Genomic DNA, 13,069 nt, shown 5'->3' on the forward strand with positions numbered 1-13,069 from the left:
TTAGTATTCTGACTGCATTTCGATCGCCGACTTTGCAACTGTCAAGAACTGACACTAGTTTGGGTGTAATAAAATTTGTTTGCCCTCGTTTGTTTTTTGCCACTTTTCGACTTGATCATTCTAGTGAGCAACTTACTTTATTGTCACGAACTGATACTTGTTTGGGTGTAATTAAAATTTCCTGCCCTCTTTTGTTTTTTAGTTCATTTCGACTTGATATTTCTAGTGAGCAATTGCTTCCCCGATCAAAATCTTCATTTTCGCTTTCTTCAACGGCTTCTTCTAACGCAGTATTGAAATGATATTTGGAATTGCATAATTGTAAAAAGTAACAAAGAATGTTTATTACCTCCAGGCGAGTCTACATAGCAGCTTCTTTTAAGCGCTTCTTTATTATTTCCGGTACAATTTATTCTTGAAAATGCGCCTAAATGTCCTTTCTTCCTCTGATTGATAAGAAACTCCTTGTCAGTTTGGTTGTTGATCATGTTCAATGCTTTTTCTTGAGCTATATCAAACAAATTTTGCAATTCTTCTCAAAATCTCGACTCTTTCGCTTTTTGGTGTGCAGAATGGCGTTTACTGCTTTTAAAAAGCGAACGCCATCTCATATATTACGCTTCTAACTTCGCAACACTATGATGTTTAGGCTTGAGAGCGATGCGTGCTTTTTGCCAAAACACTTCCGTCTCTTTTATCACAAGATATGCACTCTCGCGGACACTTAATTTTATTTTTATAATATTGTAGAAAAAACCCGTAACACTTGCCCATTAGAAGGCAACTTAGCACCCGTAATTTGGTTTTCGATGAGGCCCACTAAATAAATCTTAATTTTTTGTCGCGATACCATATTGAAACGAAATACCAACTTCAGTTCTTGATCACTTGAAAACTTAATTTATTTTATGCAATTAATTTGCTTATAATATTGAAAAAAAAAACTCATAAGTTACTATATATAGACCATTCCCCTCTTTTCTCTTTCTCTTTTATTTTGCGAGTCTCCATAGGGTAGTCTGAACTTTTACCCCCCTGCGACACGCCTAAATCTTTTACAATCATAACCAAATTTTGATTGTGATATCTCCGATTATAGTGATATCTATTTCGGGTATTAGGTAAAAAGAAAAATCACTTTTATTTTTCGAGTCTTCATAGGGTAGTCTGAACTTTTAACCCCCTGCGACACGCCTTAGGCTTTTCCAATCATAACCAAATTTTGTATGTGGTATCTCCGACCATAGTGATATCTATTTCGGGTATTAGATAAAAAGAAAAATCACTTTTATTTTTCGAGTCTCCATAGGGTAGTGTGAACTTCAACCCCCCTGCGACACCCCTTAGGCGTTTCCAAACGGGACCAGAATTTGCATCTGATATTTTCTACCATAGGGCTACCGATTTCGAGTATTAGATAAAAAGAAAAATCACTTTTATTTTTTGAGTCTCCATAGAGCAATTTCAATTTCGACCTCCCTGCGACACGCCTAAACCATCACCAATCGGGATAACATTTTTTGTGTGATATCTTCCGCTATATTACTATCGATTTAGGGGTTGAGACTTTGGAAATCTGATGATAAAATTTTCTCCATACAAATAAGGACCACCCTAATATAGTGTATACCCCATATAAACTCTTATTTCTGCCCCCTTTTTTACGGCTAGAAGCATTAAATTTCATCAAAAACGTACCCGTACGTCATATATTGTTGAAATAAGTGATTAGTGGTCATAGTTTTTACATTCGGACCACAAAAAAAGTGGAACTTTGCATCCTCACACTAGCTACTCGCCTATTTTTTTATACTCAGCTGAGCAGAGCTCACAGAGTCTATTAATTTTGTTCGCATATCGGTAATCCGTAACGGCATAAACTAATCGAGATAGACATAGACTTCTATATATCAAAATGATCTGGGCGAAAATAGAAATTTATTTAGCCATGTCCGTCCGTCCGTCCGTCCGTAAACACGATAACTTGAGTAAATTTTGAGATATCTTGATGAAATTTGGTATGTAGATTCCTGGGCACCCATCTCAGATCTTCGTTTAAAATGAAACGAAATCGGACTATACCACGCCCACTTTTTCGATATCGAAAATTTCGAACAACCGAAGAAGTGCGATAATTCCTTGCCAAAGGCGGATAAAGCGATGAAACTTGGTAGGTGGGTTGACCTTATGACGCAGAATAGAAAATTAGTAAAATTTTGGACAGGAATCTTACTCCTATTACTATATGTGTGCTTAATAAAAATTAGCAAAATCGCAAGACGGACAAATCCCCTTAAAAAAATTTTTTTTTAACTCAAATTTTAACAAAAAGTGAACATCTTTACAGTATAGTAAATTATATCAACATTCAACTCCAGTAATGATAAAGTGCAACAAAACACAAAAAGAAAGTTTCAAAATGGGCGTGGCTCCGCCCTTTTTCATTTAATTTGTCTGGAATACTTTTAATGCCATAAGTCAAACAAAAAGTTAGCAGTCCTTGTGAAATTTGGTAAAGGTATTGCTTCTATAACTGTTTTCTGTGAAAATGGCCGAAATCGGTTGAAGCTACGCTCAGTTTTTATACACAGTCGACCGTCTGTCCTTCTGCTCAGCAGCTAACACGATAACTTGAGTAAAAATCGATATATCTTTCCTAAACTTAGTTCACGTAGTTAGTCTGAACTCAATTTATCTTGGTATAAAAAATGGCCGAAATCCGACTATGACCACGCCCACTTTTCGATATCGAAAATTACGAAAAATAAAAAAAAAATGCCATAATTCTATACCAAATATGAAAAAGGTGATGAAACATGGTGATTGGATTGGTTTGTTGACGCAAAATATAACTTTAAACAAAACGCATTCTAGAGTCAGCCCTGGTCCACCTTTATGGCGATATCTCGAAAAGTCGTCCACCTATAGAATTAAGGTTGCTTACTCCCTTTTAAAGTACTCATTAACACCTTTCATTTGATACCCATATAGTACAAACACATTCTAGAGTCACCCCTGGTCCACCTTTATGGCGATATCTCGAAAAGGCGTCCACCTATAGAACTAAGGCCCACCTCGTGTTAAAATACTCATTAACACTTTCATGTGATTCCCATATCGTACAAACACATTCTAGAGTCACCCTTGGTCCACCTTTGTGGCGATATCTCGAAAAGGCGTCCACCTATAGAACTAAGGCCCACTCCCGTTTATATAATCATTAACACCTAGGACCTACCTAATTATAAAGTATTAATAATAACTTAATGTAAGTATTGTTTTCAATTAAGCTCGGCCTAAAATCTCTTCGGAGGTTATCGCTCCTTACATTTATTTTATTTATTTATTGTTTTCAATAAAACCGTTGAACTTAAACATTTTTTTTTAGTTATTTTATTCTATATTTTAAACGTTGAAAAAATGTCGTTGCCAAAATTTGAATTGCAACTGATCCCACAAGTAAGAGACAGGACCCGATAAGTTTATACAATTTTGTGGAATACAAAACGATTGTTTTTTATACTCAGTTGAGCAGAGCTCACAGAGTATATTAAGTTTGATTGGATAACGGTTGGTTGTACATATATAAAGGAATCGAGATAGATATAGACTTCCATATATCAAAATAATCAGGATCGAAAAAAAATTTGATTGAGCCATGTCCGTCCGTCCGTCCGTCCGTCCGTTAACACGATAACTTGAGTAAATTTTGAGGTATCTTGATGAAATTTGGTATGTAGGTTCCTGAGCACTCATCTCAGATCGCTATTTAAAATGAACGATATCGGACTATAACCACGCCCACTTTTTCGATATCAAAAATTTCGAAAAACAGAAAAAGTGCGATAATTCATTACAAAAGACCGATAAAGCGACGAAACTTGGTAGATGAGTTGAACTTATGACGCAAAATATAAAATTAGTAAAATTTTGGACAATGGGCGTGGCACCGCCCATTTTTTAAAGAAGGTAATTTAAAACTTTTGCAAGCTGTAATTTGGCAGTCGTTGAAGATATCATGATGAAATTTGGCAGGAACGTTACTCTTATTACTGCATGTACGCTTAATAAAAATTAGCAAAATCGGAGAAGGGCCACGCCCACTTTAAAAAAAAAAATTTTTTTTAAAGTAAAATTTTAACAAAAAATTTAATATCTTTACAGTATATAAGTAAATTATGTCAAGATTCAACTCCAGTAATGATATGGTTCAACAAAATACAAAAATAAAAGAAAATTTAAAAATGGGCGTGGCTCCGCCCTTTTTAATTTAATTTGTCTAGGATACTTTTAATGCCATAAATCGAACAAAAATTAACCAATCCTTTTGAAATTTGGTGGCGGCCACCGTGGTGTGATGGTAGCGTGCTCCGCCTATCACACCGTATGCCCTGGGTTTTTTTATAGATTTTATGGCGCTAACTGTTTTCTGTGAAAATGGGCGAAATCGGTTGATGCCACGCCCAGTTTTTATACACAGTCGTCCGTCTGTCCTTCCGCATGGCCGTTAACACGATAACTTGAGCAAAAATCGATATATCTTTACTAAACTCAGTTCACGTACTTATCTGAACTCACTTTATCTTGGTATAAAAAATGAACCAAATCCGACTATGACCACGCCCACTTTTTCGATACCGAAAATTACGAAAAATGAAAAAATGCCATAATTCTATACCAAATACGAAAAAAGGGATGAAACATGGTAAGGTAATTGGATTGTTTTATTGACGCGAAATATAACTTTAGAAAAAACTTTATAAAATGGTTGTGACACCTACCATATTAAGTAGAAGAAAATGAAAAAGTTCTGCAGGGCGAAATAAAACACCCTTAAAATGTTGCCAGGTATTACATATATAAATAAATTAGCGGTATCCAACCGATAATGTTCTGGGTCACCCTAGTCCACATTTTGGTCGATATCTGGAAAACGCCTTCACATATACAACTACCACCACTCCCTTTTAAAACTCTCATTAATACCTTTAATTTGATACCCAAATCGTACAAACTCATTCTAGAGTCACCCCTGGTCCACCTTTATGACGATATCTCGAAAAGGCGTCCACCTATAGAACTAAGCCCCACACCCTTTTAAAATACTCATTAACACCTTTCTTTTGATACCCATATTGTACAAACAAATTCTAGGGTCACCCCTGCTCCACCTTTATGGTGATATCTCGAAACGGCGTCCACCTATGGAACTAAGGAATACTCCCTTTTAAAATACTCATTATCACCTTTCTTTTGATGCCCATATTGTACAAACAAATTCTAGGGTCACCCCTGGTCCACCTTTATGGCGATATCTCGAAAATGCGACCACATATACAACAACCACCACTCCCTTTTAAAACTCTCATTAATACCTTTAATTTGATACCCATATCGTACAAACACATTCTAGAGTCACCCCTGGTCCACCTTTGTGGCGATATTCCGAAAAGGTGTCCACCTATAGAACTAAGCCCCACACCCTTTTAAAATACTCATTAACACCTTTCTTTTGATACCCATATTGTACAAACAAATTCTAGGGTCACCCCTGGTCCACCTTTATGGCGATATCTCGAAACGGCGTCCACCTATGGAACTAAGGATTACTCCCTTTTAAAATACCTATTAACACCTTTCTTTTGATACCCATATCGTACAAACAAATTCTAGGGTCACCCCTGGTCCACCTTTATGGCGATATCTCGAAACGGCGTCCACCTATGGAACTAAGGATTACTCCCTTTTAAAATACTCATTAATACCTTTAATTTGATATCCATATCGTACAAACGCATTCTAGAGTCACCCCTGGTCCACATTTATGGCGATATTTCGAAAAGGCGACCACCTATAGAACTAAGGCCCACTCCCTTTTAAAATACTCATTAACACCATTCGTTTGATGCCCATATTGTACAAACAAATTCTAGGGTCACCCCTGGTCCACCTTTATGGCGATATCTCGAAACGGCGTCCACCTATGGAACTAAGGATTACTCCCTTTTAAAATACTCATTAACACCTTTCATTTGATACCCATATCGTACAAACGCATTCTAGAGTCACCCCTGGTCCACCTTTATGACGATATCTCGAAACGGCGTCCACCTATAGAACTAAGGCCCACTCCCTTTTAAAATGCTCATTAACACCTTTCGTTTGATGCCCATATTGTGCAAACGCATTCTAGAGTCACCCCTGGTCCATCTTTACGGCGATATCTCGAAAAGGCGTCCATCTACAGAACTTAGGTCCACGCTTTTTAAAATACTCATTAATACCTTTCATTTGATACCCATATCGTACAAACGTATTCTAGGGTCAACCCTGATCCACCTTTATGGCTATATCCCTAAATGGCGTCCACCTATAGAACTATGGCCCACTCCCTCATAAAATACTCTTTAATGCCTTTCATTTGATACACATGTCATACAAACACATTCCAGGGTTTCCCTCGGTTCATTTTCCTACATGGTTATTTTCCCTTATGTTGTCACCATAGCTCTCAACTGAGTATGTAATGTTCGGTTACACCCGAACTTAACCTTCCTTACTTGTTAATTGTGAAGTTTACTAAATTGAGTTATCAAAACATTTAAACGGCTCCATACGTACAACGTTTTAAAAAAAATATCGAATTACAACTAAATTCGTGAATACGGCTTTTTAAATTTTTTTTGTAAGTTTTATCGTCGGGAATAATTTTGTAAATACCAAAGCTACAAAGGAAACACAAATTTTAAGTCATCATCTGTGAATAAAATAATGTTGTTTACTAAATTGAGTTATCAACGTTTAAAAAAAAATATTGAATTACAACTAAATTTGTGATTACCGCTATTTTAATTTTTTATATTTTTTTTAGGTTTTATCGTCGGGAATGATTTTGTGAATACCAAAGCTACAAAGGAAACACACATTTTAAGTCGTCATCTGTGAATAAAATAATGTTGGACTTTTTATCTTTTATTGTAATATCACAAAGCGTGATACTAAGCATCGCAACTAAACAGAGTAAGACACGTTTTTGTTTACTTTTCTTATTTATTGACTTAAATCACTTGCAGATCCGTTTCGAGATCCAAATATTTGTGGGAGTCCTATTTGTGATGATACTAATAAGAAGTTTGGTTTTAGTAATAGTATATATAGATATGAGTACAGTATTGATTTAAACAGCGCATTTTATGACACCGATGACAATGCATCCAGCATTTTTCTACGAGCTTCTGTTGAATTTTTTTTCCCCAAACATTGTGAAGGCCTCCTTCGTATTGAGGACGTTAAAATTTGGGATACCGAGTTACAGCAAAAAAGTACAGAATTCAATAATGGAGAGTACGATAAAAACTTTAATTGGAATGAGGAGGATTATTACGGCGAATTTAGTGACATAGGGCGTGATGAACTAACTCATGAAAACTTTAATAAAATGCATCCAAAAAACATGGAGTTAGCCAATGATTTAAAGAAATATTTACTTCGCTTTTCATTTCACGATGGCCTTATTTCTGAAATATGTCCGACTTCTACCGAATCTATTTGGACCTTAAACTTTAAAAGAGGTATATTGTCTGCTTTTCAAAATACAATGCTTAGGTTCGATGTAGATCACAACACAACAGAAATAGATATATCTGGTGAATGCAATGTTCAGTATATGTTGGAAAATACTAACGACGTTTTTATTAAGATACGCAAAACAAAGCATATTTCGACCTGCCGAAATCGTTATTCAACCCATTCAATACTACAATCCACTCCATACAATTCTTACCACCAAAAAACATTGTGGCATTTACTTGAATCTAAGAGCCATTGCGACGTAAGTACAGATAGCCTTACTTTATTTTGAATTATTGTGAAAGAGTCAAATGGTCTCGGAATTTAAGCAGAGTTGCCTGAACTCTTTTAGATATAGCAAGTAAGGAAGGCTAAGTTCGGGTGTAACCGAACATTATATACTCAGCTGAGAGCTTAGCTGCGTTGGTTTCGAAGGGTTTCGTAGATGGTTTATAAGGGGTTTTTAATTCCATATCACATTCGTTTGGGAAATATCGACCAAATTGTAGACCAATGGTGACGTTTTTTGGAACGATTTCCTTCATAATAAAGGAAAATCACCATATAGGAAAATGAGCCTATGGTAACCCTGGAATGTGTTTTTATGACATGGGTATCAAATGAAAGGTGTTAATGAGTATTTTAAAAGGGAGTATACCTTAGTACTGTAGGAAGCTTTTCGAGATGTCGCCACAAAGGTGGACCAGGGGTGACTCTAGAATGTGTTTGTATTATATGGATATCAAATTAAAGGCGTTAATGAGGGTTTTTAAAGCGAGTGGCTCTTACTTGTATATGTGAAGGTGTTTTCGAGATATCGACCAAAATGTGGACCAGGGTGACCCAGAACATCATTTGTCGGGTACCGCTAATTTATTTATATATGTAATACCACGAACAGTATTCCTGCCATGGTTTCAAGGGCTTTTGATTTCGCTCTGCAAAACTTTTTCATTTTCTTCTACTTAATATAGCAGGTGTCACACCCATTTTACAAAGTATTTTCTAAAGTTATATTTTGTGTCGAAAAACCAATCCAATCACCATATTTTCCTTTTTTTGTATTTGGTATAGAATTATGGCATTGTTTTCATTTGTCGAAATCTTCGATATAGAAAATTGGGGGTGTTTATAGTCGGATTTCAGCCATTTTTAGTACCAAGATAAAGTGAGCTGAGATAATTGCGTAAAGAAAGCTTAGTAAAGATACATCGATTTTTGTTGAAGTTACCGTGTTAACGGTCAAGTGGAAGGACAGACGGTCAACTGTGTGTAAAATCTGGGAGTGGCTTCAACCGATTTCGCCCATTTTCACAGAAAACAGTTATCGTCACAAGGATTGGTAAATTTTTGTTCGACTTATGGCATTAAGAGTATTCTAGACAAATTAAATGAAAAAGGGCGGAGCCACGCCGATTTCGAAATTTTCTTTTATTTTTGTATTTTGTTGCACCATATCATTACTGGAGTTGAATGTTGGCATAATTTACTTATATACTGTAAAGATATTAAATTTTTTGTTAAAATTTTACTTAAAACAATTTTTTTTTTAAGTGGGCGTGTTCGTCCTCCGATTTTGCTAATTTTTATTTAGAGTTCGTATAGTAATAGGGGGGACGTTCCTGCCAAATTTCATAATAATATCTTCACCGACTGCCAAATTACAGCTTGTAAAACTTTTAAATTACCGTCCTTTAGAAGTGGGCGTTGCCACGCCCATTGTCCAAAATTTTACTAACTTCCTCTTCTGCTTCATAAGATCAACCCACCTACCAAGTTTCATCGCTTTAGCCATCTTTGTTAATAAATTATCGCACTTTTTCCTTTTTTTTGAAATTTTCAATATCGAAAAACTGGGCGTGGTTACAGTCCGATTTCGTTCGTTTTAAATAGCGATCTGGGATGAGTGCCCAGGAACTTACATACCAATTAAGATACCTCAAAGTTTACTCAAGTTGTCGTGTTACCCCTGTCCTGTTGAAGCATACGCATAAATAAACCATTTAGATCGCCAAGTGAACTTGCAAAGTTTTGACAACTTTTTCCTAAATTATTGCAGTGCTGGAGAGTTCCAGTGGAATATTAGTTTAGGTAATGAAATTTAGACGAACTCACACCTACCCTTAATATTTCTCACAATATTAACATGCACGGTAAAGAATAAAAGTACTCGACTGTAAAGTTGTGGACGCCCTCTGCCGTGACTTTTACACCACTACATCGCTTTTATACCTTTCATGAAAATGAAATGGCATATTAACTTTGTCACGAATCTCAAAACTGTAAGTCCTTAAAGGAAAATAGATTGACCCACCATTAGGTACACCGAAATTATCAGGATGATGAGCTGAGTAGATTTAGCCATGTGCGTCTGCCCGTCTGACTGTTTGTATGCAAACTAGTCCCTCAATTTTTGAGATATCTTGATAAAATTTGCTGAGCCGGTATCCGATTAGACATTTGTCGGAACCGGACGGATCGGACCACTATAGCATCATATATCCGCCATATAACCGATTTTTCAGAAAAGAAGATTTTTGTCATATCTTCATTTATCAGATTGAAGCTTAAAAGTTCACCAAATGCTTTCGTATATTGCACATTTTATTGTCTGAAAAAATGGATGAGATCGGTCGTATATATAGCATATATCTCCCACAACCGATTGTTCAGATAAGAAGCCTTTCGTAATTACTGCCCCATTTTAACAGCTAGAGGCTTCAAATTTCACCGGATACTTACGTATAGAGCCCCTTACTAGGGTAGGCACCTTGTCGTTGGTGTGAGCGCTTAGCCGAACTCCATAGCGCCCGAATATGAGGCAGAGCTGTTTAGGACTGACATCTAGGCTCTTTCGCCTCATAGGAGGGCGGCGGGATGTCGGTGACCAAGAATTGCAAACCCCCTAATCCAGGGTGTTATGCGGACAGTGCCTATTGGACGATTTGCAGCCAGGGGATAAATTCGGCTGTATTCGAACGGAGCCTACCGCGCCACCCCGGGAAGTATTTGTGGGCTTACAACAGTAAGGGGCGCTGCTGTGGCGGACGGTTCTTTCCCCGTATATAATACTGTACCGCTGAGCCCGCCTTGTCGGGCAGGTGGTCGTACGACCAAGATGAGCGACTCATTACCTGATTGTAATAAGGACGATGTAAAGCGGAGGACTGAGTCGCAATCCAAGGACGACAATTAAGCGATGCGTCGGACTCGGGGAGCGAGAGTAGTGCTGATTTAACGAATTCCTTGTTGGAGAAGCACACAAATGAAAACGGAGTAGAAGAGCGGAGAAGGGTACGGAGCAGAGGAAGTAAAAGAGCTCTCTCGCAGTACCGTGCAGCACTAAGAATTGTACAATGTTTGGGATCAGTGGTCGACCCAACAGAAGTGAAGATCGAGCGCTTGGAATGGGCCCATGAGGCGGTAGAAATAGGTCGAAGGCAGTTCAAAAGGTTTGCTGCGAGGAACCCTCGGTTCTGCAACCGGTACGAGGAGGAAGAAGCGTCGAATGCCAGAATGAAGAGGCACGTTCGGCGGAAGGCGACAAGCCTGCTTTCAAGAGGAAGAAAGGATGCAGTCCTAGGGCCGCGAGGCAGGGCAGTCGCATAGACAAGACAAGTAGGTCCCAAGCTGTAAGGCAGATGGGCCCCAATAGCGAGGTAGCAACTACCTCGAAAGCCGCCACTCAGAGGAAAGTTCCAACTACGGAGGTAGGAGATAAGCCAAAGGGAGATAACGGTACGACTCCGGCTTTCTCGGAAGTGCTAAAATGAGTTATGCTAAGACTCCGGCTTTCTCGGAGGTGCCAAAGGGAGATAACACTAAGACTCTGGCTTTTCCCGAGAAGATGAGTGATGTGGCAAAGCAGTCACTGACTTTGGCGCTGGTTGATCGTAGCAGTCCTTTCGGACAAATGACTACTGAAAGGTGGAGATATGTGGAAAGGGAGCTTATTAGCTTGATGCGGGAACAACCAAGTAAGCCCCTTGCAACCTTTGATTCGGGGGGATGGTATAACGCTGTGAAGATTATAGCGTGCGACAACATCGCGAGCTTGCTGGCTAGAGGAAGTGGTTCCAACCCTCCAAAGGCAAGGCACGAAGGCGCGGTTTGAGGTAGTGGATAAAGCGCAAATCCCCACGGTACCAAAAGTTAAGGTATGGATACCATGCGTGATGAAGTCAGAGGATACACTGAGACTTCTGCAGAATCAGAATCCGAACATACCGACACAGGTGTTGAAGGTACTTACTGTATCTCGGCCTACCGAGGATGGTCAGTTCTACATCTTCCAAATAAACAAGCAGGCGGAGGATATTTTGTACACGCAGCTTGGCAAAATGTCCTTTGGCACTGGCAAAATTTACATGCGACTCAGGAAAAGAAGTCCCGAGGATAAAAACCCTAACACGCTAGAGGTGGGCGAAGTCGAAAAGGACCTCAAAAGCCTAAGGGAAAAAAGACAGGTGGAGGTCCCCGATGTCAACACGATGGTTTTAGAAGAGGATCAGCCGCCAAATGGTGCTGTGACTCGCACAGAAGAACACCCGGTACAACAGTCACGAGAGGCTGAAGGGGCAATACAATAAGCAAGAATTTATCCTGACTTCCTGCTACATGGCCCATGCTGCGGAGGTTCCACCGATGGAGTGCAAAAGGCTAGTACAGGAGGAAGGTCGCAAAGGGCGGTTGGTCATAGGCGCAGATGCAAATGCGCACCACAATGAGTGGGGAGGAGCAGATACGAACGAGAGAGGCGAATCTCTATTCAATGTTCTGGATATTAAATTGAGCTCTGAGCGTGATATATCAAGGTATGATTGGATGATTCTTGATAGACCATCTTTCTCCGACCATACGTATATCAGCTTCAGCATCCGCCTAAAGAGGGTAGAGAAGGGAGAACCTTTAGAAACCATAGGTCAACGAACTGGACTAAATTCCAGAAACATGTAGAAACAAAACTGGGACAACCCAAAGAGGTTACCAATGTGGTGGAACTGGAGGAGTCGAATGAATTCCTAACAAAGATGCTTATTACTGCGTATAACAAAGCTTGCCCTCTAAGAAAATTCAGAGGAAAAGCAAAGCCGCCGTGGTAGAGTAATGAGCTGAGTTTTCTAAGAAGACAGATAAAAGAAATATCCAAGCTCGCAAAGACCGCGGAAAGCGAAGCGTGTCGGGACGAGCACAGAGATCTACTGGAGATCTACAATCGTGAAATTACCACGGCGAAGAGAAACTCATGGAAAAGTTTCGGTACGGACATAGAGTGCTCCAGCGAAACAGCATGGTTGAAAAAAGTCCTAGCAAGGGGAAACATAGTCCAGGGACTAATAAAGAAAGAGAACGGGGAATGGTCACGTAATAGTGAGGAATCCCTTGAAGTGCTTTTCGACACACATTTCCCATCGGAGACGGTATAGAAGAGCCAGCAGACATCACTCACACTTCGATCACAGAGCTAGTAGTGCCGGGCTTGGTGACCAATACGAAGATA

At 38.9% G+C, this 13,069-nt stretch overlaps 1 protein-coding gene across 1 annotated transcript in view; it reads left to right on the forward strand.

The window, feature by feature from the left end:
- Apoltp (Apolipoprotein lipid transfer particle) overlaps nucleotides 1–13,069 on the forward strand; it is a 2,338,027-nt gene that overhangs the window by 162,313 nt on the left and 2,162,645 nt on the right. The window contains exons 2-3 of the mRNA XM_067766285.1: nucleotides 6,872–7,020; nucleotides 7,074–7,831. Of these exons, the coding sequence (XP_067622386.1) occupies nucleotides 6,954–7,020; nucleotides 7,074–7,831 (825 nt within the window). The 5' untranslated portion in view covers nucleotides 6,872–6,953. The remainder of the gene's footprint in view (nucleotides 1–6,871; nucleotides 7,021–7,073; nucleotides 7,832–13,069) is intronic.

Source organism: Eurosta solidaginis, chromosome 2 (assembly GCF_040869045.1).
Source record: "Eurosta solidaginis isolate ZX-2024a chromosome 2, ASM4086904v1, whole genome shotgun sequence".
NCBI lineage: Eukaryota > Metazoa > Arthropoda > Insecta > Diptera > Tephritidae > Eurosta > Eurosta solidaginis.